At 42.1% G+C, this 27,236-nt stretch overlaps 1 protein-coding gene across 1 annotated transcript in view; it reads right to left on the reverse strand.

Moving 5' to 3' along the window:
- Positions 1 to 709: 709 nt before the first annotated feature.
- Positions 710 to 27,236, reverse strand: part of FBXW10B (F-box and WD repeat domain containing 10B) — a 45,047-nt gene continuing 18,520 nt past the window's right edge. The window contains exons 8-14 of the mRNA XM_081161908.1: positions 25,308 to 25,429; positions 21,023 to 21,171; positions 19,914 to 20,056; positions 8,765 to 8,923; positions 6,913 to 7,154; positions 5,864 to 6,022; positions 710 to 3,419 (exon numbers count right to left, since the gene is read on the reverse strand). Coding sequence (XP_081018034.1) covers positions 2,599 to 3,419; positions 5,864 to 6,022; positions 6,913 to 7,154; positions 8,765 to 8,923; positions 19,914 to 20,056; positions 21,023 to 21,171; positions 25,308 to 25,429 — 1,795 coding nt within the window. The 3' untranslated portion in view covers positions 710 to 2,598. The remainder of the gene's footprint in view (positions 3,420 to 5,863; positions 6,023 to 6,912; positions 7,155 to 8,764; positions 8,924 to 19,913; positions 20,057 to 21,022; positions 21,172 to 25,307; positions 25,430 to 27,236) is intronic.

Genomic DNA, 27,236 nt, shown 5'->3' on the forward strand with positions numbered 1-27,236 from the left:
TTCCTTGATTGAGAGGACTCATTCTATTAAAATCACCATTTTTACATGGCTGTTTGCAAATGCTACTTTAAACCTAATAATGAAAAAAAATTTTTTTCCAATTTGGCCAACAATTGATTTTCTGCACTTGAAAGTGAAGAGTGGAGGCTGTGAACAGGCTACCTGTGCACCTGAACAGCTGATGCCATGTTTCGGTGACCCATCCAAAGTGTAGGTTGGGGGAGGTTGGGATTTCTGTTGTTTTTGTTTTGCATTCTATTTGAATTCATTACCATCTGTGTAGGAAAACCAGTTCATCTCCTGTGTAGGAAGAAAGACAGTTCCCTACTGTGTCTCTCCTGTGCACCTCTTTACTACTCATGTAAAACACTTCATTTCTGGTCACCAAATATATTGAGGTTTCTCCACACCAAGCAATTCTCTGCAACACCAGCTGGGTGTCCTACAATTTAATTAAATTCTGACACTATCTACCTGGAGATAGCATCAGATCACTGAGGTTAAGGCGCTCTCTCTCTCTCTCTTTCTCTCTCTCTCTCACACACACACACACACACACACACACATTCAGAAGCCAGTCACAAGCCCAGGTATCACCTGTGCTTCTGACCAACCAGCTGTAGATTGGAGGTTCCCATGACCCCCTCCTCAGGTTCAATTAACTTGCAAGAGCAGCCCACAGAACTCAGAGAAACACTTACTTACATTTACCAGTTTATTAAAGGACATGATAAAGGATTCGAATGAACAGCAAGATGAAGACATATATAGGGCAAGGTCTGGAAGGGCCCCCAGCTCAGGAGCTTCTGTGGAGATGGGGGGTCACCCTCCGGTATATGGACGTGTTCACCAACCTGGAAGCTCTCCAAACCCCCTACTATTGGGATTTTTCTAGAGCTTCCTCATGCAGGCGTGTTCAATTGTTAACTCCATCTCCAGTCCGTCTTCCTCTCTAAAGAATGGGGAGGTGGGCTGAAAATTCCAAGCTTCTAGTCATGGCTTGGTTTTTCTGGTGACAAGGCCCCATCCAAGAGCCCACTCAGTCACCTCATTAGAACAAAAGATACTCCTACTGCTCCTATCACTTAGGAATTAAGAGGGTTTCAGGAGCTCTGTGCCAGGAACCAGTTGCCGAGGCCAATATATATTTTCTATTATCTCACAGCATTCTTTGGCCATGCTGAGCCACTGAGTAGGAGCTATCCCATTTGGATGGGGCTTGAGCTCTCCATAGTCCTTGTGGTGGGCTGTACTCTTCTAAATTACCTACCAGGTCCCTGATATTGTTATCAGTGGGGAGATCTCCATATCTCCATCTGTTGCTAGTGGGAGTGGACTTCTTGTGATATCCTGAGGAAAGGAATTTTCTGAGACTTGCACATGAGGCTGAGATATTGTAGAAAGCTTTATTTTTGCAGAATTAAACCCTTGAGTTTCCAAGGTCCCACCAAGGAAGAAGTGTAGCTTCAGCAGAGCTAGAGTCAGAGCCAGTGTCCAGAGTTTTAGCTCCAAAATGAAGCAGTGTCCAGTCCAGCATTAAGCTAGATTAGTTTGTGTTCCCAGTTGTAGTCCATCAGTCCATTGCATGTGGGTTCTACAGGGCCACACGTCTGTGAAGGAAACACAGGTGAATGCAAGGAAGCAGGAACAGGAGAACCCCACCAGCCAAGAGAAAGAGAGCTCCTTTGTCTCGGGGATTATGTATTCCCAAATTTTCTCAGGCTTGCATTGGCCTCGCCTCTTCTAGCCAATGATTTCTGTTTCCAGGTTAGACAGATGGCAAGCACCTTCCCTACGTCATCCCAACTTCACTGCGCATGTGTCCATCCTTCCCTCTGTCCAGTCCCTTCCCCCAGTAGGCTGGTGGTTCCCTGGGGAGTGTGAAATTTCAGCTTCCTGATGAAGGTCCCCAAATAGCCATGTTTATAATGTCTGACCTCTCTTTTGCTCCTTTCCTATTACAAATAACTAGTTAATTACAATGATATCAACACCACCATCCTCAGAAGGTATAAGTAGAAACCTCAACACATACGATATTCGTGACCCCCCCTTTGTAGAAAGGGTAAATATGCTTCATTCTCTTTCATAGGAGTTAGCCCTAATGAGGAGAAGAACACACAGCGTTCCCAAATGCAATAGGTCAACCCCACTGAGGACTTCTCCTTTTAGATTCTTCACTGAACTCCCTGAACTTCATCAGGCTTCGGTGCAAAAACACCAAGGAACTCCAATGCATTATTCTGATACAACCTCATCAGTTTGTTTGCCATTAAAATGATAGCACTAAATTGATAGTGATGAGTGGTATTTCATTTCCAATGATCACTTCCCCAACCTTCCCCTCCCCCATGAAATTGGGCTTCCACAGTCTCAGTGAGTGGTTTTCAGTGGGACCACAAATACCAATCTCTCCCAGCCTCCCTCTGTTTCCTTCTTTTGATAATGTCATTTCTTTGGCTTATAGGAAGATAAACAGGAGTCCCCATGTCAATTGCCAGGGAACAGTAAACAACAACAACAAACCCAAGAAGCCAAACACCAACATCCACTTGGTTTCCTTTTTATTGCAGGACATTGTAATTTCCCAAGGCTGGTTCAGATAAATACGTTTGGACCAAGCTCAGGGGCTGCCGTTTTCCCTTGCTTCATGAAATTATCTATGGGCAGGCCTTTGATCTTCCTGATCCAGGCAGCTTTGCTGGCCTTTTCTGGGTTGATCACTCCAGCGGGCTTTCGGGCCTGGTACTCTTTCATCTTGGCCTCCTCGTACTCCTTCTCCTCCCGCACAGTCAGCAGCATGAATTCAGTGTTCACTCTAAAGGAATCGAGGGCCGTGCAGCAGCGAGGCCACTCTTTCTTGAAAGACAGGGTTGCCATGCCTGCCGGGGGAGCCAGCATGCGGTTTGGCTTAATGACCTGCATGCTGGTTAAGGGGCTGAAGCTTCGCACTGTCCTGTCAAGTGAACCAGCTGCTCCGTCTTCACCCTTCAAGGTGCCGGAGACCCTGGGGCGAATGAGCATGGGCTGGGGTATGGTGGACTGGACTCGGGGACTGTGCAAAGAGTTCTTCAAGTTGGGCTGCAGTTTCTGGACTTCAAGGAAAATATTGGTTTGTTTCACATCCATGGGTGGGTTGCTGACTCTCAACCTATCAACTGCATGTTGTAATGATTTTCCTTTGAAACTAAGGACCTTCCTTGGGTGTGAAATTAAAGGTCCCCAGGTGTCAGTGACTTGGGTCTGGGGCCTGCGGGGATAGGCAAAGTCGCCTGAGTTATGGGCTTGCTGCAGGGCATTAACGGTCAGGAGGAACCGGTCTGGGGACATAGAGATTTGCCAGGAGTTTTTCTTTGAATGACTGGTCAGGTCTCCAGGAGTTTGCAGCTGTCCTTTTTTTGGTACTTTCTCTGTATCATCTGTTTTTGTGGGGGGTTTTTTAAAAAAAAAAAAAAGGAAACAAATCAGTGTCACATGAAAAATATTAAGTACTTATACATGAAAATTAAATCCATTCTAACTGCTATGCAAACTGACATCTTTCTTGCCCAATAGACATGCCATCATGTGGGCAAAAATCCTCTATGGTACCAGAAATTATGACATATTCAATACAAGCCTTTAACAGATATGCTAGTATTTGTGTGTGTGTATCAACCTCTAAATATGCATATTTTGGAGGCAGCATGTAATCCCAAAGCTCCACACCTGTTTTGAAACATCACACCTCATTTATAATTCACACAGAATAGGCCTTATAAATTCATAGTAACATCCCTCTGTTTTTAAAGAAAAATTGAATGATGAAATTTGATTTCCATCTTATTAATCAAATTTGACTCCAAATGATCTTTGGACATTTTTTAAAATCAAAACTGCCTTCAAAAAAAATGTCACCCCTGGGAAATGCTAAATATCACAGCATGACCAAAAGGCAGTTCCGGAACAGGAGTTCCCAAAATGTTTTACGCAATAGCAGTGGGGCCAAAAGCTGCTGACAAGGACCAGAGATTCATTCTGTCACACTACATTATGGTCAAGACCACCAAGATGTCTAAGACCTTGAGTGAACAAGGATGTCTTCACAAGTGAGCAAATCTATTATATCAGTGCTATTATATTTCATTTTGGCCTTTCAATCCCTACAACACCTCCCAGATACAGTGAAAGTATTATTCCCATTTTACAAAAGAAATAACTGAGTCCTGAAAAATAGAAGTCCTTTGTCTAGTCTGACCCAGTAAGTAAAAGCCTGTACCCCAAACTATACCAATCTAAAGCTAGCAAATAAAATGCAACCATGTGTTAAGCATATAATTTTCCTTGACCAAATCGCTTTATCCCAAGATGCTTGTGTATGGACATACTAGGATGGAATGAAACTTTAAATTTCTCCCTTTTCCTTTGTGAATTAAATAACATTTTATTAAAACATATAAAAGTAAATAAAATTAAGATGTCAAAATCTTCCCCACTCTCCTTTCAATTCCAGAATAAACCATCCCGCGTACTCACGTGCATGTGCGACAGAACACATGGTTTTTTCTCCCTTCGTAAAAAGGAACTGTGCTGAGTCTTTGTTCATTAACTTGTCTTTTTTTATATGTAATAATATATTGTGTATCTCTCTCCAAGTCAGTATGTGTAGATCCTCATGATACAGTTTTAGCTGTTGTGTAATATTGCATAGTGTGGATTTTTCATTATTAGTCATTGCCCACTGATGAACATTTAGTTTCTTAGTGGTCATCCTTAAAGACATGCAGATACCTTTTTCTCTTATCATACAAGTAAGCCCAAAATGATGGATGACACCCAGTGTGGGCATGGGTGCAGTGGGACCCCTCATGCATCCTTGGTGGGATGGTAAATTGATATGCCATTTTTTAAGGACAATCATGACAATATATTTCTAGTTTTTAAATGCAGTTATCCTTTGGCTCAGCAATGCCACTCTGAGGACTTTACACTATAGGCATATCTACATAGGTACACAGACATGCCCACCGTTAGAGCCTTCCTAAAACTTTGTTTTCCCCTCACCTTGAAATTAGTCTCCGCAGGGAGTTTGGTTCAAAGAATCACTATTATATTAACCAAAACTATTTGAAAGGCATTTTAAATCTTTATCAAAGATTCTCAAAAACAACAAAGGGACATACTATTTGTGATGCCCAGTCACTCTTCTTAAAAGCCCCTTCCCCATCTCTCTCCCTTATTTCCTTATTTCACATACCTGGCACCCATCCCTAAATCTATCTCCTTCCTCATGAAGTCCCCTAAAACGCCCTCTGCAATCAGCCACAACTGCCCCATTACTCAGACTGATGACACAATAGTCCAAGAAGTGAGGAGGCTGAATGGCAGGGAAGAAAGGGGTCAGGCTATGAGCCGCAAGCTGGAAACCTAGCTCTTACAAAGGTTCTCGCTCTGTGGCCTCAGTTAGTAAGGACACAATTAAGTAAAACCAATCACTTTTAGGAAAAGCTGGGCATTTTATCCATTCTGAATTCTTTTTTTTTTTCTTTTTTTTTCTTTTTTTTAAATATATCTTTATTGATTTCAGAGGAAGGGAAGGAGAGGGAGAGAGAGAGAGAGAAACACCAATGATGAGAGAGTCATTGATTGAGCCCGCAACCCAGGCATGTGCCCTGACCGGGAATCGAACCCCGATCTCCTGGATCCTAGGTCGACGCTCAACCGCTGAGCCATGCCCGGCCAGGCCATTCTGAATTCTTAAAGATAAAGCAAAGTTATTGATCTGCTGAGAAACTAGACTAACAAAGCGAGCAATGGAGGGAGGGAGAGAGAGAGGAAGAGAGAGAGAATTGGATCATGCCGCTGATTCAGACTAAAGTCTCACCTTTCATCTTATCTCCTGCAAGGGATTTTGCTTCCAAACTCTCCTGCCCACCAACCAAGCCACTTGCTTCCTTAGAAACAGGACTCGCTCTCTTCTTGCCATCTCCATCTCTTCGGGGTGATTTTGGCTTTCCTTGACTTTGAGGCCCCTCCAGTGACACTGGTAAATTAAGATTGAAGAGAAAACCATAGTAATTACATAATTCAATTAAGTCTGAATAATGGGGCATAGCTGATCATTGGACTGGTTTTCACCCAAACCATCACCTTGTTGTTTGTCATGTGAAACTATGTAGTCACCTGACCTTAGCATTAGAGTACCCCCTGTCTCCCTCCCGCCCCTTTTCCTATTAAGCTCTGAGCATTATAAAACTCTCCTTGCTTTCTCCTATCTGACCATTTACAGAGCATTATAAAACTCTCCTTGCTTTCTCCTGTCTGACCATTTACAGTATAATATGCTGGGAGGTGATCTGTTTGATCGGTGGGTCCCATTTCACATGCCAAATACAGGGCAGGTAAAAGAAAGGAGTCTGCCTACGCTAGCCCCCACACAACTTATTCTTTTATGTCTTATAAACGGCATGAGCCATGCCACTCTGCCCCATACCTACACACACACACACAGGCACCTGCTTCATAACTAATGTTTTCCAAGTATGCGTGTTATCAATCAGGGGTCTAGAGATAAAACATTTTGCAGAACATTTTTCTGCAGTATAATAATATTTTGTCTTAAGACAATAAGTATGTACTATATGTTTGAGGTTGGTTGCTTGGTTTTCGTTTTAATGGCCAGTATTAAGGGCTGGCGTTCACTGCTCTTCAAAGATTATAATAAGTCTGGGAACTTAGGCCTTGGAGATCAGGCGGTTCCCTTGAGCTGGCTAACAAATTGGCAAATCAAAGAAAATCCCCGCCTTCCTGAAAGGTAGGGATTTATATTATCAAGAAACCACTGGCCAAAATATCCCATGATGAAGCTGGTCCTGGCAGCCCATCCCCTGCTTCACCGGGTACGCCGAGATGGGCTGGGAGTGAGGCCCTTACCTGCCGAAACCTTGGCCGCCTTCAGGAGCATGCGGGACCTTTGAGGTTTACTCAGCAGGGACTCCGGGGCCGCCGCTGGCTTCCCAGAGACGGAGCCCTTGGATAGGACTTCGAGGGGGCTGTCCTCCCGGTCCTCCTCTTTATCTTTGTTCTTCTTCGGCTTGGCCCGCTCCAGGGAGTACTGCCACTTTACGTTCTCAAACTGGAACAGGAGGACGTTGCTCTCCGTGTTGACCAACATCCTGGAAACAAAACAAGATTGCCCACAAAAGGGGCCTGGAGGCCGCCACTGCCCGGCCGCAGATCTGCATGCCCACTGCCGTCCTGTCCCATCCTCAGGCCAAGGGAAGAGTCCCCAGGAAATGACTGTGCCGGTAGGGTGGGTAGGTCATTGAAGGGTCTAGGGTAGCAGGCCCTGCGGCAGGGCTCTGTTTTTGTTGTTAATTAAGTGAGAGCAGGGCACACATGTTCTCATTACTTTGCTTTTGGAGTTAAAATATTTTTAAAAGAATTTCCGTTCTTGGAGTGAGTGTCAAGCACCTAGGATGCCCGAGGCAGAAGGCTTAGGTACTCTGCACACAGATGTCCTGAAATTCACTCTTGTTTTAAGCACAGCATCCAAATGCCATGTTTGTGTTGCTGTGATGGGATGTGGGAAACTCATTAATGGGAGGGGTTCCCTCCTCCATGGCCCTCCAGTCACTCCACTTCACCCCATCACTCCAGGGTCTCCATGCACACTCTACATTTAGATGGAACATTTGTAATTTATACAGCAGGGTGGTTTCCGTCTTCCCTAATCCCCACTTTGATGACCTGGTAGGAAAGGAGTTCCAAACCTGGCCCCCCAAGAACTGCCTCCCGCCCGCCCATGGGTTTCTCTTGTTCACAGTGTTCACAGAGCAAGCTGCTCTCCTCACTCTGAGCCTAGACCTCCTGTAACCTTAAACAAGGAACAAAAAGACTGGGTATAGGTTCCTTTCTGCTCCACGGCTGCAATTTTAAGACCTTAATGATTAGTGTAAACTCTCTAAATGGGTGACTTGTTTTGGTTGAAAAGACTGGAATAAAATTTGGGGAATCATTCCAATTAGAAATCTCTTGCAGATTTATTTTTACTCAACAGTCTCTCTTCGGATGTCAGGAATGAGAAAGTCAGAGGTGATTTTTTTTTAAATATTATCACCTCGTGACTGAAAAGTGTTTATTTATTGAGACTTATTACCAACCCTTCCTCTTTAAGATGAGAAATAGTATTAGTCAAGTCTCATTAAAGAGAAGGCAATATGATTCACGGAGATGAACTGATGTCTCAAGTGAGCCTGTGGTAGAACTTAAAAGTTAATTCTATTTGGGTATTTTCACATAACATCACCCTGAACGTGGCATATAGCAAACACCATGCTGTATACAATTAGTCTAGTCCCAGGTCTGGCTTCTGTAAACTCATCGGCTCAGCACTGTCCCACCGGACACTGGACCTCTCCAGCTGCTGCAGGCTCCGCATCAGAAGTGAAGCTTCGGGGAGCGCTCGGAGCTCTGGGGCCCAGCCGAGGGCACGCCCAGGGGGCAAGCAGGGGCGGTGGTCCCTGCAGCTAAGCCAGACTGCACTCTGCACGACTTGCCCTGACACTCAGAACAAACTAGGAGTGATGTGAACCCTGATTGCTAAGTTTGCTGCAAAGTCTCCTTAGTCTCCCCTGAAACTATGACTCTCCTCCAGCCAAAATTGGAGGAGAGCCCAGTTTACCTACTCTCTCCTACTGCCAGAAAATCCAGGGCTGGTGTCCGAGAGGAGACAGAATCATCCAAACAATTGTTCATAGCTCTGACCTCCACACCAACCACCCACCTGTTGCCCTGAACAAAGAAGGACAGCACGGGATCACCTCTGCCGTTGGCTTTCATCACCTTCAGGCAGTTCCCATTCAGGAAGTTGTAAATGCGGATCTTGCCATCTGCGCAGGCGCTGATGACCCGGAGGAAGAGAAGGGCCACGTGGAGCACATCCCTGGAAGGGAACAGAGCAAGAGGCCGCGCCTGCCCTCTGGGAAACTGCTTGGGTGCTTTTACAGCTCAGGGTATTTTGTGTATGGTCGGGAGGCAGTGGTTGTAACTTGCTGAGGGATGTCTGCCGTCATGTCATAATTCTTGATGTAAACCGTTAACCCTCACACATGGCTGTACTCTCGCCTCCTGTTCTGCGATTATTTTTCACAGTGCCACAAGGTGGCCAAATACAGAGGCTTATGGCACAAATTTTTGTGGGGTCTGTTTTATAGATGATCAGATTTTCTCTTATAATTTGATTCCTAGCTATTGACATCTACAAAGGTCCTGCTAAGAATTATTTAATGTTTTTTTTTTCTTTTAATCCTCACTCGAGGATTAAATGGATATGTTTCCATTGGTCGAGATTGAGAGAGAGAAACATGATGTGAGAGAGAAACATCGATGGGTTGCCTCCCGTACACGCCTGACTGGGATCGAACCCACAACCTAGGTATGTGCCCTGACCAGGAATCAAACCCGCCACCTTTTGGTGCACAGGAAGACATTCCAAGCAACTAAGCCACCTGGCCGGAGTGAATTATTTAATGTTTTGATTTCTTTTCCAATAGTACTATTAGATAAAGAAAGAGCAAAGCAAAAATTATCATCTTTATAGGAAGAAAAAAAATCTGGTATTTGAGCATTTCTTTTGAGTCTTAAATTGCTGGTTTTCATTCTTCCAATTAAACATCCTGAAGGAAAACTGTACCCAGGTATGAGATTTATCAGTTCCCTTTTGTGACGGCCAGTAAGAAAAGAGAAAGGAGCAGGAGAAGACTTAGACAGATGCCTCCAACAGAATCCACCCCACAGCAGCTGGTCCAAGTGGGATCCCAGATATGTAGGGTATCCAATTCTGAAAAATGTAACTAACCCAGTCCTGTCAATGATATTGAAAAGTTGAATTTAATGCCACCAATTTGTCTGATTTTATATGCAAAGCAAGTCCACCCATCCCTGCCATCTGTACCCATCTAAGTCCATCCATGGCCTAGCTCATAAAACCATCTCTTATCCCAATCCCCCCCCCCCGCCCCACACACACACACATACAAACTTTAGGTGTATGATGGGCTCTTTTGGGTATACCCTATGTCTTATTCATCTTTGCATGCCCTAAATTAGGGCCTAGCCCATAGTAGACCCTCAATAAATATTTGTTGAAAAAGAGGGTGTCAACTCATGTTTTAGAGTGTGATCATTGCTACAGTGTGTTAAAAAATGACATCTATCTCATATCATTTGGCATGAGCCTTGGTCAGGTCCAAGGGCCAGATTAAGACTTTTCAAGGCCCCAACCACTAGCAAATTAGAATTAACAAAGAACTTGAAAGGCAGGAGCATGTGTAGCATATTCAAAGAATAGTAAAGACGCCAATGTGGCTTGAATCCCTCTTTATGTGATAATAGATAATAGATAGATGATGATGATGATGATGATGATAGATAGATAGATAGATAGATAGATAGATAGATAGATAGATAGATAGATGATAGATAGATAGATGATAGATGATGATAGATAGATGATAGATGATAGATAGATGATTGATGATAGATAGATAGATAGATAGATGATAGATAGATAGATAGATAGATGATAGATAGATAGATAGATAGATAGATAGATAGATAGATAGATAGATAGATAGATAGATAGATGATAGATAGATGATGATGATAGATAGATAGATAGATAGATAGATAGATAGATAGATAGATAGATAGATAGATAGATATAGATGATAGATAGATGATAGATAGATAGATAGATGATAGATAGATAGATAGATAGATAGATAGATAGATAGATAGATAGATAGATAGATAGATAGACAGAGATAGATAGATGATAGATAGATGATAGAGACAGATAATAGATAGATAGAGATAGATATAGATATAGAGTATAATAGGTTAAGTATAAGAAAGTCCAAAACAGTTCTAGGTTTTTTCCAAGATGGAAATACAATGACTTTATTGGTGCCCTAAGTGCATCTCAGTCCACTTGTCAGGGAATCCAACACTAGGAAAGATGTCTGTGGGAGAAGTGTTTGCCTCTTTCTATATCTTTTCTGATCCTGCTGAGCTGGGCCTGCACTTCTCATAGGTTCCTGTGACACTTGGTAGCTCAGCCAATACCATTACAGCACAGGCTTTGGGACCAGAAAACCTGGGATCAAAACCTAATTCTACAACCTACTGGCTGTATAACCTTGAAAAAGTAACTTAGCCGCTCAGTCTTCAGTTTTCTCCTCTATGAAGAGGGGATAGTGATTTCTGCCTCATAGAACTGCTGTCAGGATTAAGTCAAAGTATTTCAAAAACAGCTTGGCACCCAACATAATTGTGGTGGTTATGACCCTACCATAGACCAGTCTCCTTTCAGGTTTTATCTCTGTCCTAGAAATAAGTCATTTGTCTCCTTTGTTCCTTCTCTATCAAAAGACACTACAAAAAGTGATGCCAATGAAAACGGAGAAGGCAAAAACTCCAAAAGTCTATCCTTCCATTAAAGCTATGAAACAAATGCCAGGGGGTGGCAGTCAGAATAAATATTTAGGAAATCTGGAAAATAATCAGAGGCTTGCAGCAAGTCAGGGAGCACTTAGACAAGAAAAATGGTTTAGTCTCAGTATGGACACTAGTCCCGTTCCAAACTTCCCAGTCCAGTGGTAGCCATTGAAAATAACAGTCCACATTCCTGGTACTGGAGGAAACAGAACAGACCTTATTCACAGTGAATTATTTGACCTGTCTGGTGGTTTCCTGGAAAGTGATTCAAAAAACTTGTCTTTATTTCACCAGTGCTAAAGCTGCTGCCTGGGGGAATTTATTGAAAACATCTATAAGCCAGTGTTTTCATCACTGCTGCCTAAGGCAATACATATCTGTTGAGGCAAATGACTGACTAACCAAAAAGCTTTGGAGAAAAATCTGGGGAATAAAATGTCCAGGGGACTTTAAAAAGCTCATACATTATTCCTGGGGCTGTGCTCATACTTGGGAAAGAACTGAAGAAGGCCTAAGCTCTCACTCTTGGCTGACGGTGATGTTCTATGCAAGCAGGAAGTAAGAGCTAAGGTAGAATTTTCAACTGCCTGGCTGGGAGTCGAAGGCTTCCATCAGTAGGCACCCAGAGCACCTTGGCAAAGAATTGGAGATATTTTCTTTCCAGGTGTTCATGTCTCTTTCCGGTCACTACTATATCACCAAGACAATAAAACAGAGACTTCAGTCGCCAAACAAGACAAAGAATACGGGACACACTAATGAACAAAATGACAACAAACGACAACAAAAACAAACTCTAGGGATGGGAAAGATTTGATTTCCAGAGTTTTCATATTAAAACCTTCAAACTGGAAGATGAGGGAACACTTCCTAACTCATTTTACAAGGCCAACATTACCCTGATACCCAAACCAGGCAAGGACAATGCAAAAAAAAAGGAAATTACAGACCAATATCTCTAATTAACATAGATGAAAAATCTTAAACAAAATACTACCAAATTGAATATAACAATACATTAATAGAATAATACATCATGATCAAGTGGGAATGCAAAGACAGTTTACATAAAGCAAACAAGGTGATACACCACATTAACAAAATAAAAGATAAAAATCATAGGACCATAGCAATAGAAGCAAAAAAGAGCATTTGACAAGCTATAACATCCATTTATGATTAAAACACTCAATAAAACAGGTATAGAAGGAAAGTACCTCAACATAATAAAGGCCATATATGACAAGCCCTCAGCTAGTATACTCAGTGGTGAAAAACTGAAAGCTTTTCCTCTAAGGTCAAGAACAAGACAAGGATGCCCACTCTCACCACTGTTATTCAACATAGTCCTATAAGTCCCTGCCAGAGCAATCGGGCAAGAAAAAGAAATCAAAGGAATACAAACTGGGAACAAAGAAGTAAAACTGTTGCACTGTGTGCAGAAGACATGATTCTATATATAGAAAACCCTAAAGACTTGACCTAAACAACTATTAGAAAAAACAAACAAAACAGTAAAGTTTCAGGATACAAAATCAATACACAAAAATCTGTTGCATTCTTATAACAATAAAATATCAGCAAGAGAAATGAAGAAAACAATCCCATTTATAATCCCAACAAAAAGAATAAATTACCTAGGAATAAACTTAACAAAAGAGTTGAAGGACCTGTACACTGAAAACTACAAGACGTTGAAAGAAACTGAAAAAGACATAAAGAAGTAGAAAGATATTCCATGTTCATGGATTAGAAGAATTAACATTGTTAAATAGCCATATTACTTAAAGCAATATATAGATTTCATGCAATCCCTATCAAAATCCCAACAGCATTTCTCACAGAAATAGAACAAAAACAAAATCCTCAAATTTGTATGGAACCACAAAAGTCCCCAAATTGCCAAAGCAATACTGAGGGGGTGGGAAACAAAGCCAGAGGTATCACACTCTCTGCCTTCAAACTATACTACAGAGCTACAGTAATCAAAACAGTATGGTATTGGCAAAAAAGCAGACACATAGACCAATGAAACACAATTGAGAATTCAGAGATAAACCCACACATATATGGGTAACTAATTTTCAACAAAAAAGCCAAAACAAACAATGGAGAAAGGGAAGCCTCTTCAATAAATGATGCTGGGAAAACTGGAAAGCCACATGCAAAGGAATGAAATTGGACTGCAATCTAATACCATACACAAACATTAACTCAAAATGGATTGCAGACTTGAATATAAGGCCTGAAACAATAAGGAAAATAGAAGAAAACATAGGCACTAAACTTATGGACCCGGGTCTCAGGGAGGTCTCTGTAAACTTTACCCCAAAGGCAAGAGAAGTAAGAGCAAAAATAAATCAATGGAAGTACATCAAACTTAGAAGCTTCTTCACGGCTAAAGAAACAATCAACAAAATAAAAGGGCAACCAACCAAATGGGAGAAGATATTTGTAAATGACACCTCCAATAAGGAGCTAATGTCCAAAATTTATAAATAATTCATACAACTCAGCAAGAAAAAACAAACAATTCAGTTTTTTAAAAAATGGGCAGAGAACCTCAATAGACAGTTTTCCAAAGAATACATATAGATGGCCAGTGGATACATGGGAAAATGCTCAACATTACTTGCTATAATGAAAATGAAAATTGAAACCACAATGAGCTATCACTTCACACCCATTAGAACGGCTATTATCAGTAAGACAAGAAATGAATAACAAGTATTAGAGAGGATATGTGGAGAAAAGGTAACCCTCATACACTGCTGGTGGAATGTAAACTGGTGTAGCCACTATGGAAAACAGTACGGAGGTTTCTCAAAAAATTAAGAATAGAGCTACCATGTGACCCAGCGATGCCTCTTCTGGGTATCTACCCGCAAAATTTGAAAACATTTATTCATAAAGATTTATGTATCCCCTATGTTCACTGCAGCATTATTTACAATAGTCAAGACATGGAAACAACTCAGTTGTTAGGTGATTGGATGAAGATGTGGTACATACATATATACAATGAAATTCTACTCAGCCTTAAGAAAGATGAAATATTGCCATTTGCAACAACATAAATGGGTCTTGAGAGTATTACGCTAAGTGAAATAAGCCAAGCAGAAAAGGACAAGAATCATATGACTTCACTCATATGTAAGATATAAAACAAAAGGCAACAAATGAACAAACAAAACAAACTCATAGACACAGACAGGAGAATGGAGGTTACTGGAGGGGAGCAGAGGTGGGGGGACTACAAAGAGGACAAAGGGGGTCAAATACAAGATGACAGAGGATGCTAGACTTCAGGTAGTGAGAGCATAACTGAGTATATAGATGTTGTATTATAAATTTGTATGCCTGAAATTTATATAATGTTATTAACCAATGTTATCACAAGAAAACTTAATAAAAAATAAAATATTTGAGTTGTCCAGTTTTCAACAAAAATTATATGAATATAAAAATAATAGAAACTATAGCCCATATGTAGTAAAAAAAGTTATCAGTAGAAATTGTCCCCAAGGAAGCCCAATGGTTTCACTTACTAAACAAAGACTTTAAATTATCTATTTTAAATATGTTCAAATAGCTAATGGAAACCATGTACAAAATATAGAAAATTATTAGACCAGTGTCTCACCAAATAGAGAATATCGATAAAGAGTTAGAAATTTAAAAAGGATCCAAATTGAAATTTTGGAGTTGAGGACAACAATAACTGAAATGAAAATTCACTAGAGGGACTCAACAGTAGATCTGAGCAGGCAGAAAAAGCAAAGTACTTGAAGAGAGGTCAGTAGAGATTATCCAGTCTAAAGAACAGGAAAAAAAAAAAAAACAGAGCCTTAGAAACCTTTGTAACATCATCAAACATCAACATATGCAAAATAGGAGCCCCAGAAAGAGAGAAAAGGGGTAGAAAAGATATTTGAACAAATAATGGCCCCAAACTTTCCAAATATGGTGAAAAAATAATCTACACATCCATGAAGTTTAGCAAACTTTAATTAAAATAAATTCAAAGAGATCCACACCTAGACATATCATAATCAACTGTAAAAAGACAAAGACAAACAGAGCTTTGAAAGCATCAAGAGACAAGCAGCTTATCACATGAAAAGGATCCTCAATAACGTTAACTTATTTCTCATCAGAAACTACAGAGGCCAGAAGTCAACAGAAATAACATATTCAAAGTACTAAAAGAAAAACAAATAACTGTAAACCAAAAATTCTATATCCATCAAAACCATCCTCAAAAATCGATAAATTAAGACATTCCCAAATAAAAAACAAAGAGCATCAGTAAAGGTAAATATAAAAGACAATATAAATGTATCTTTTGTTTATAACTCTTTTTTCTATCTCATTTAAAAATCAGCTGCTTAAAGCAATAATTACAAGTCTATGTTGATGTATACACAGGATATAAAGACTTAATTCTAATAATAAGAGTATAAAAGAGAGGAGAGGAACAAAATTTTTGTATACTATTGAAATTAGGTTACTATTAATGTGAATTAGATTATTATAAATTAAGATGTTAATTGTAATCCCCAGGTCAACTGCTAAGAAAATAACTCAAGATAGATAGTAAAAAACAAAACAAAAAAAGACAAGGGAATTAAAATAATATGCTAGAAAATATCCTTTTAAGAACAAAGAAGGCCTGGCCAGGCCTGGCTCAGCTGTTGAGCATCGACCTAGGATCCAGGCAATCGGGGTTTGATTCCTGGTCAGGGCACACGCCCGGGTTGTAGGCTCAATCCCCAGCAGGGGGATGTGCAGGAGGCAGCTGATCAATGACTCTCTCATCATTGATGTTTCTATGTCTCTCTCTCACTCTCCTTTTCTCTCTCTGAAATCAATAAAGATATATTTAAAAAAAAAAAAAAAGAACAAAGAAGGCCATAATAGAAAAGTTGAAGAACAAAAAAAAAAAAAAATAGATAAAACTATAGAAAACAAATAGTAAAATGTTATTTTTACATTAAATGTAAATGGATTAAGCTCTTCAAATAAAAGGCAGAGATTGGGATAAAAGATTAAAAACAACGTGATTCAACTATATACTGTCTACAAAGACTCACTTTAGAATCAAAAACACAAAAAGGTTCAAAGTAAAAGGATGGAAAAAGATAATCCATACCAAACAAGAGCTGGAGTGGCCATACTAATATCACACAAAATACAATTGTTAATAGAGACATAAAAGTACATTATATAATGATAAAAGGGTGAGTTCATCAAGAAGTATAACAATTATAAATGCATATTTACCTAACAACAGTACCTGAAAATACATGAGGCAAAACTCATATAACTAAAGGGAGAAATAGACAACAATCACAGATGAAGACTTCAATACCACCTTTTAAATAATGGCTTGACTAACTAGACAGAAGATAAGCAAGGAAGAAGACCTGAAAAACATTAGCAACCAACTAGACCTAACAGACATACACAAAACAACCCACCAAATACCAGCAGGGCACACATTCATCTCAAGAGCACATTCTTCAGGATAGGCCTTATGTTAGGCCACATAATATGTCTCAATAAATTTTGAAAGACTGAAATCATACAAAGTTCTCCAGCCACAATAAATTAACTGAGAAATGAATAACAGATGGAAATATGGGAAATTTGCTCCTAGGGAAATTTACAGCAGTAGATGCCTATGCTTCTCCAACCAATAACCTAACTTTCCCCTTCACAGAACTAGAAAAGAAGTTCAAACTAAACTCAAACCAAGGAGAAGGAGGTAAAATAAAGCTTGGAGCAGAAATTAATGAATTAGAGAATTGAAAAACAATAGAGAAAAATCAATGAGACCAAAAATTGGTTCCTTGAAAAGATGAACAAACTTTTAGCTAGAAAATTGACAATTATTTACTTAGACTTACCAAGAAAATAAGAGAGAAAACTGAAATCACTAAAATCAGAAATGAAACAGAGGCCATTACTATTGACTGATGGAAATGTCCTCTAATTATATAGTGGTAATGGTTCTACAACATTATGAGTATACTAAAAGCCACTGAATTGTACACTATGACTTTTATGTTATATAAATTACATCTTAATTTAAAAGTTAAAAAATGATATTATTACAATACTAGCTATGGGAAAGACATTAAAGAGTAAAGGGTTTATTTTTTTTTAAGATACTACAGAGTACAAATTTTTCTAGGGATCACCATTGCTGTCTGCTCTACATTGTACCCTTTAATTTTATTTCTCATATCCATTGCCTGCCACACTATATGCATAATCTTAATTTTGGATGAAAAAATGTTAGATCAAAGGGAGAGACAGCAAGTATATCTGTTTTTTCAACTCTGACATATTCAAAAGATGGGTATCAGTCCAATCATTATAATAACTCTCCAGAAGGGCAATCTGTCAAATTAGTCTTCATTAAAAATCAATTGGAAATATTTATTGAGTGACTGTCAGCACTACAACAGATGAGCAGGAGGAGGGGCCCTATAAACAAGAGCATTGACCATGTCCTCCAGATGTCTATGGATTCACTGTAACTATGAAAGGTATCAAGAGCCGATGCGAATTGTATGTTGGGGATGTCATTGAATGGGAATGAGAATAGTCTAAGAAGCTCTCATAGCCGAGGTGGAGTGGGAGGCTCATGGATTGGTGTAATAGCGACCAGACTGTTGGGTTTGCTGGGAACCAATTATTTTCCAATACTTAAGCTAAATCCTACTGAATTGTGCTTGGAAGGTTTTAAAAACATATAGTTACTATTTTCGGATGGCATAAGGTTTGACTCCCTCCTTGGAGTCCAGGTTTGATAATCCAGATGGCACGCTAAGAGAGTTGCTGACAGTCATCTAAGGTCTGGATAAATCATTGAACACGGGCCCTTCCAAGCACCCACTCTCAATAATGCAGTCATGCACCACGGACAGAGCACATACACATATATATCCAAGTCCCCTTCCACCTCCCACAAAGCCAGTGTGCCTGCTCAAGAGGTTCTTTTGAGGGTATAAGGGAGTGTAGGGACGTATTTTACTAAATAGCTATCCCCTGATAGATCCCCCTGGAGGACCCATTTACTCTTTTAATCAATTGGGATAGCATCTCATTCCCTGGAATTGTTTATATTGCACTCAGAGGAAGAAGAATTATTCACGTAGTACAGGAGCGGCATAGAGCAGCTGGTAAAAACCTATGGCCATGGCAAACCCATTAACTGACCACAATACCCTTTCCAAATAAGCCCAGATAGGACCTCAGGCTATTTCTCAAATGGCTTCTAGCAGCCACCACCACTAAAGTGGGATTGGAATTGTGAAATGACATCCATTTGCTGTCCTTGGAACAGAATCTAGCCCATGGACTTTAAGGAAGCCCCTCCTTTAAGCCCTCAGTTATGTTTTTCAATTACAGTTGGCATTCAATGTTATATTAGTTTCAGGTATACAGTATAGTGGTTAGACATTTATATAATTTAAAAAGTGAGTCCCCCAATAAGTCTAGTACCCATGTGGCCCCACACATAGTTATTACAGTATTATTGACTACATTCTCTGTGCTGGACTGAACATCCCTGGGCTATTCTGTAACTACCAGTTGTGCTGTTCACTCCCTTCACCTTTTTCACCCAGCCCTCTACCCCCTCCCATTGGGCAACCACCTGTTTCTATGAGTCTGTCTGTGTTTTGTTTGTTCATTTATATTGCTATTTATTCTTTTAAAGATATTTTTATTGATTTCAGAAAGGGGAACGGAGAGGGAGAGAGAGAGAGAGAGATAGAAACATCAATGATGAGAGAATCGTCATTGATCGGCTGCCTCCTGCATGCAACTCGGGCATGCACCCTGACCAGGAATCGAACCCTGATCTCCTGGATCCTAGGTTGGTGCTCAACCGCTGAGCCACACTTGGCAGGGCTATATTGCTCTTTAGATTTAGCACATATAAGCTAAATAAGTCAGACAGAGAAAATCCTCAATTATTTTTAAACCTTTGTCACTTGGGTCATTTTAAGCTTTTGTGAACACAAGTTTCCTGGGATAAAAGCCAATTCCAAAAATTTTAAATTTAATGGAATTGGCATTATTTGGGACAGCTCTGCCAATATTCATACATTTAGTAGGTAACAGATATAAGTATATCATGTGTGTCATAAGTATAACATTTCAAACATTTCTCAAAACCAGCTTCTAGTGTTATTATTTCTTAAGAGGAACAAGTGAGGGCAGGAGAGGGACTAGCCAAACAGAGGGTGGTGGGGGGAAATGGGTAACAGGTAAAGGAGGGGGAAAGGAAATGGGTGAAAAGCACAGGGGTTAAAAGGTTGGCAGACAGCAGAAGGGACTGACCTGCCAAAAATCAAGCTCTAGGCTATGACAGGAAAAGGAGAGAGCACTACACTCATCACACAGGGTTTCCTGGCACGTACTTGGGATGCTTGTAGGCCATGAGGCATCGCTCATACTTCCCCACCATGCTCCAGGCCATGACCAGGCCATCGCTACTTCCCGAGAGGAGGTGCCACTCGTCAAGGTACAGGCACTTCACCGCTCCCTCGTGGCCATTGAGAGTCTGCAAGGAAAGTTGCCCCTGTTTTCAGCCCATCCTCAACACAGATTGTGGCTCCTCCAAGGGCCAAAGCTGGAAGCCTCTTTAGATAAATTCCAAAGCCAGTCTCCACCAATCCATGACTACCACTCACTTGGTATTTAGCCAACCGAAGGCTGGTAGAGTCCATGCTCCCTCTCTCCAGGGTTCCCTCCCCAGTGAAGGGGGGATATGATCAGGGAGAAGACTCGCTGTTGGCGGGCCCATGGCTGAGGCAGGCCCATTGCCCTGGTGTACCAGAGAAGGCCAGGACCACCGTCCCCTGCCACCAGAAGGAGAAGGGCCAGGTGTCCCATCCCCAGCTTCTTCCAAGAACCAGCAGGCACCTGGGGCATCCTTGTGCCTGCAGACGCTGGTTAGACCACAGTAACAACAAGATTGGTGGTAAAAAAAAAAAAAATCTACCAGACAGACCAGCACCTTCTCACTGTGATCCTGTGCTCCTGGCATAAATAATCTCACCACCACCCACTACGGCCAGGGGTTCAAATCCAGCAAGAACATTTTGTGTATTTGAACATTCAATCACTTTCAGTTCAGCCAATGTTCTCAGAGTAAGGAGAAAACCCACTGTGACTTTGTTCATTCCCTTACCCATGCCAGAATCAGGGTAGAATATTCCAGAAAAAGAAAATGTACTTTATCCCTACTGCTGTAAAAATATCCTGAGCCCATTTATAATGTCAAGTCAGAATGCAGCCCTCCACTACCACCCCCATGACAACGTGGGTCACATGAGCCCTGGACCTCCACCAACATGCAATGGCCCACTTTTGGGGGGGCTTCCCCTTCAGCTCTTCAGGACCACCCTTCTGGTGATTATAACTCAATTGCTCCAGGACGATCTAAAGAGCTACGCTGGGGATATCATTAGCCTCCCCCAATCCATCACCTCCAGTGCCCCATTCCCTCCACAGCCCACATCCTCACCTTTACCAGCTGAGCCATGACAATGTGCCACACTTTCACTATCCCTCGCTCACAGCTGCTCACGATGTAGGTGTCGTTGACCCTGGTGGCCAAGATGGGGTCTTTGTGCTTAAACGTCCTTACGCACTTCCCTGTCTCTACATCCCACTCTGAAAGGGAGGAGAAAGTGGGGGGAGAGAAAGGGAGGGGAAGAAGGCAGGTTTCGTTGGAGTTCCACATCCCATCACAGACAAGCTAAGACTAGTGGAGCCCATCAGGTAGACCCCAGAAGGCCTTAGCCTGGCCCAGCACCTCCCAGGCTCTCCAACAGCCCCATGTACCTGCAACCCAGAGCTCCCTGATCACAGGTTCTTGGGAGAGCCAGCAATGCCAAGACCTCGGCTCTAACCCAGGAACTTAGCCTTGGGGTCCAAGTGCTGGATAGCTCATCTCCAGTGAGACTCCTCCTCAAGCCTGCAGAATGCTTGCCATGGAGATATCAGGAAAATCACAGCGTGCCGTGGCATGAGTCTTCCCAGATGCTGTGCTCCTGACTGACACCTCCCATCCCCCAAAGAAAAGAAAGCTGCCTATTTTCATTTACATTTTTCAATAGTTTCAAATCTGACTTGGATTCTTCTAATCAAGAGGTTATCACAGCTGGGGGCAGGTTCGATGCTGCTTCTACAAAGATGGTGCCAGAGCAGCAGCCCAGGGTACTGGAAGATGGGTGGATGTGACAGCAAATGGGTGAGGGGGAGAACGGAGCTTAAAGGTGAAAACTGAAAGTGGGCACCACGAATTCAAGGATGAGAACATGAGGGTCGGCTTCCTCAACCCCCGAAGCACCTCCCAGGCAACAGAATGTATGACCTAAGGCAAACGACCACAGCTGACACATCGCAGACCACGAGCCAGGCGCCATTCAAAGGGCTTGGCATGGATTAAGTCATCTTCACAAGACAAGGACTATTATTCCACTGTACAGTTGAGGAAACTGAGGCATGGAGAGGTTCAGTAACCTTCTCAAGATCACACAGGTGGTTAGCAGATTAAGCTGGGATTTGAACCCAGGCACTCTGGATCCAGGGGCTATGCTCCTAACCACGGACACAGATTAACTTTAAATATGTTTTTCTTATTTTTGCATACATACTGGCCCTCCCTTTTATCAAATTAGATATGTGAAAATTGAAAGATGAATTAAAATATTCATTGGCAAGGGGCCCTGATTTAAAGAATTTAAAAAGCAGGAGTTACATTTCAGGTCACTTTTCCTTCTATGTTGATAACCCGGGCAGGTGGGAAGAGCCCAGGGAAAGGAGGGGGTCTGCTGGCCAAGGCCAGGGTCAGGGTGGGAGAGATCTTCTGATATTTTTTTATCATAGGTATCTTAAATAATGAGGGTTCTTGTTTTGTTTTGCTTTCGGTGCCCCCGCACGCTTCACACCTGAGATAAGGGCCTAGCTCCCCTGTCCCAGGTCCCGCCTGTGGCTCCCAGGGGCTCTCTCAAGCTTGAGGCCCGCAGGCTTTCATCCTTCCTGCCCTACCCCTCAGAGCAGTCCTGGGGACGGGCTCCATCAGGGGGAGGGGGAACAGGGAGGGAGGCGGGGGGAAGGGGGGTCAGGGAGCACTGTAGCAGGCCGCGCGTGCATGTGCAGCGCCACTCCCTTCGTGGTTCCCCACACCTTTTCTCACCTTTTCCCTCCGTCTACCACTAACACGCCGTGTCCTCCTGGGTCCCTCGCTTTTCTGCTCTTCACTCTTCCCTCCAGGTTTGCAGGAGACTCTCACCCACACCTGCGGCTTCCATCTTTCGTTATAACTGATAACCACCAATCCACATACCTGGAGCTCCAGGCTGGTATGGTCACACCTGCACCTTCCTACTGCAGTTCTCACTTGGGAAGCCCAGGCTCAATTTATTAGCTTCCTATTGCTGCTGTAACAAATTCCCACAAGCTTAGATGCTAAAAGCAATGCGCATTTATTGTTTTATGGAAATCCAACAAGACCTCAAAAGGCTAAGATCAAGGGTCAGCAGGGCTGTGTTCCTTTATGGAGACTCTGGGGGAGGGGATCCACTTTCTTGCCTTTTCTACCTTCTAGGGGTCGCCCACATTCCTTGGCTCATGTCCCCTTTCCTTCATCTTCAAGCCAGCAACATTGCATCTCTCTGACCATTCTTCCATAGTCACATCTCCTTTTGATCACAGATAAGAAAGTTTATTTTTAAGGATCCATGTGATTACCGATGGGTGCACATTGAAAACTCAGGATAATTTCACCATTTTAAAGCCCTTAAATTAATCACATCTGCAAAGCCCCTTTTGTCATGCAGGGTTACATAGTTTTTTATAGGTTCCAGGGATTAAGACATGAATATGTCTGGGTGGCCATTAGTCTGCCTACCACCCTCAACATGTCCAAAGTTGTGGCCATCGCTTCCTCCATTCCTCACCCTACCTTACTGTTGCTAGAGAATTGGCTGGGTTGCAATTCCCCGTCACTAGTGGGAGTGGGGTTCTTACATCTTTTAAAAGGGAATTTTCTAAGGTTTGCACAGGAGAAAGAGTGGTTTTTATTGGCATGGAATTATATTTCTTGGGTTGCAAAGTCCCATGTCCCTTAATCCAGCCTTGGAAAACACATAGCTGGGGCTCCAACAGAGCCAAAGGCAGGGCCAGTGTCCAGAGATTTTGTTCCATGGTGGAGCTGGGTCCGATGTAGCATCAGGCTAGCTGAAGTCCATTAGTCCATTGCGTGGGTCTCACATGGCTGTGAGCCATGTGGGCAAATGCAGGGAGCTCGGCCCCTGCACCAGGAGTCCCCGGAGGGCAAGAGCTCGAAGAGCACAAAAGCACAGCGACGACTCCCTTTGTTCCGGGGTCGAGTGTCTCAGACTTCACACCCCTGCAGTGGCCGTGCTATTCTGGCCACGGCCTCGCTCCCGGTGTGACTGCCAGGTAAGCACCTTCCCATGTCACTTAGACTTTCCTGGGCAGGCGCCTATCGTCAGTCCCTGGCCCCAGCGACCCGCGGGAAGCGCTCGGAGAGGGCTAACTGCGGCTTCCTGGCAGAGCTGTACAGATGGGCCGCCTCTCCGACCCGGTCTCCCCTTCGCTCCTTCCCTGTGAATTACTAACCAAATTATTATAATGATATCATTAGTATTCCCCTGTAGTTCCTACTGACATTCGTGGCACGACCATGTCCCCAGTGGCCTGACTTTAGAAGGCAGGCCTCATCATTCGCCCTTCTGTCTTTCTCACTTTCATATCCAACGGGTGGCAAAGCCCTGCCAGTTCTCCCTCTAGAAACCCCCCTTCAGTGAGTCTTCGCCACTCAGTGCAAACCCGCAGCCCCGGGGCTCCTCACACTTGCCTGTCCTCCCATAGCAGAGAAGCGCCACCGTTCTCTAGACTGTGTCTCGCTTTGTCCCCCGTCTCCAGATCCTTCTTCCACACTGTCACTAAAGTTATCTTTTGCAAAAACACAGTTGATCATGTCAATCCTGAGCTTAAAACGCATTTATAGCTTCCCACGGCCTATAGGATACGGTTCAGTTTCCGACCGCAAACAGCAGCAGCCTTATCTTCAAGGCCACCCCGCCGCAGCGGCGAAGGGGGATTCCCGAGCTCAGAGTTTCCTCCGGCCCCGCGGCTTTGCCTGTGCTGTTCCTTCTGCGTGGGCTCCCCTGCTCTCCCCTCTGCCCGTGGAACTGCCGTCCTCAAGGCCGCGCTCAAACAGCACCCGCTTGCTCTTACTTCTGTACCCCCCAGACTGCTGCACGTCGGTCACGGGCGCATGGTTTAGAGTCGGACACTCCACCATGACGCAGCTTTGATTGAGGGCAAACTGTTTGTCTCTCTGAGTTTGGATTCCTCCTCTGCATCCACCTCACAGTGTTCTTATGAGGGTTAAATAAGATAATATATATAAAGCACCTATCACAGTCAGAAAGTTAGTACTCAGTTAAGTGGCCGGTGTTATTACTCACGTATTTATTATATCCCCCATTATATATTTTATATCTGTTTTCATTAGGAGATGATGAGCCTCTTGAGGAAACAAAGCACATGTTGAAAGCGCCATAGCAGACTCATTTTATTTCCTTAACACCTAGCACAGTGCCTAGCATATTGTATGTATTCAACCAACAGTTGTCAAAGAAATGGATCAATAGGTATATGGATGGATGAATGAAAGAATAAACGACTGCCCATAGACATGAGCAAAATAAGTACTTTGGCAGCCCATGGATTTGGGGAAATTTCTTAGAAAGTTGAGGGCATTTCTTTCTCACCTTTCACCTGGCAATCTCTTGCTCCAGATACGAGCCTGTTCTTACATAAATCCATGCAAGTGACTGTCCCCTGGTGGCCATTGAAGATTCGTATGCAAGTCCCACTTTTCAGATCCCAGTATCTGCAGGAATTAGGCCAAAAAAATGTATTTGAGGTTTTCTCAGGGCCCAAGGAATCATACTGTAAAGAGTTCCTGTAGATCAAAAATTAGCTGTAAGGCAGAAAAGCTTCCCAGTTCAGCTCAGAGGCCTGGAATTGAATCTCAGTTGTAGCACCTATTAGGTGTGTAACTTTGGGAAAGTTACTCAAATTTCCGTGTAAGCTTCATTTCCTGATTGATAAAATGGAAGTGATAATACTAGTAGTTACCACATAGGATTTTTGTGAAGAATTAAATACACGAATGCAGCGATTGTTAACTCTGGGTGATTTCTACCCCACGGAACATTTGCCAATGTCTGAGACATTTTTGGTTGTCACAAGCGGGGCTGGAGGTGCTACTGGTATCTAGTGTGTAGAGTTCAAGGATGCTGATAAACATCCTACAATGCACAGGGCTATCTCCACAGAAAGAATTTTCCAGCCCTAAATGTCAATAGTGCTGAAGTTGAGAAACCCTGCATTAAGGCATGTAACATTAGAACAGTGACCAACATATAGAAAATACTCAGTAAATGTTAGTTGGTATTAGGAGGAAGGGTCCCTGGAATGACCACCAGGCCTAGAATTCATAACACTGATTCAATGGTAGAGCTGATCTTCAAACAAGAACAACAGAATAATGTACACCAGCCACTCAGACCCCAAATATTTTAGGTATATTTCTGAAGCATATCTAAGAGATATATAGAAACATGTATGTGTCACACTGTTTTTTAATAAACAGACTTGCCTGAGGTCTCTTAACTATCATTATTACAGATTTCCACTTCAGCCAGATTTCTTTTGTGACAGGGCAAAGGTTAATGCTTAGATAATAGATTCTGGAGCCGGGATGCCTGAGGTCTATTCCCAGGTCCATCACTTACCGGCTGTGTGATCTCGGATAAGTTACTGAACCATTCTGTGCCTCAGTTTCCTCATCTGTAAACTGGGGGTAATAATGGTACTTGCCTCATATAGTTATTATTAGATTTGGCACATAATAGATGATTAATAATAATACTTAATAATAGTACATTCTTTGAATGTGTTAAGCTTTTTTCTTCTAACATTCCCAAGTGTCCTATGGCCTTATCTGTTTGTCAGAGCCTACTATGGACCCACAGTGTGTTTAACGATGATGTCCAAGTCGTCTGAAAGAAAGCATGTTTTGAATTTCTGTTTCTAGCAACAACATGGCCGACCATGTGTCCAGGTTGTTTTTCTAAATTTATACAGAAAATATATTTGATAAACACTTGTCAGAAGAAAATTTCTTGATTCAGTAAACTTGTAAACCAAAGTCATAACAGCAAGGATAGTGCTTAATATAAAAACTGTAGATGCACTCCCTTCAAAAAGGCAGACAAGATACAGATGCCCCCTCTCACTGGCACTGCTCAGCTGGAAGGCCTCGGCAAAGTTAGAGTGAAGGGACAAGAAAATAGTATCGTTACTGGAAAAGAAGATAATATATTATCATTATTTCCAGTGGACAAGATCATCTACATAGACAAACCAAATCAACACACATACTTTTAGAATTAGTAATAGATGTTAGCAAGGTTGCTGGATACAAAGTCAAACTAGAAAAATCAATATCATTTCTCCATACCAGTCATAATCAATTTAAAATATAAATGAAAATAAAGTACCATTTACAATACCAATAAATTATAAAGTTCTTAGGAACTAAATAAGAATATAAAAGACTTTTATTTTTTAAAATTTTAAAGTTCTAAGAAAGAACAAAAAAGTGAATGTCATGCAAATTAGCCTTTAAATTC

The sequence above is a fragment of the Miniopterus schreibersii genome (genome assembly GCF_964146895.1).
Source record: "Miniopterus schreibersii genome assembly, chromosome: 16".
In the NCBI taxonomy this organism is placed as follows: domain Eukaryota; kingdom Metazoa; phylum Chordata; class Mammalia; order Chiroptera; family Miniopteridae; genus Miniopterus; species Miniopterus schreibersii.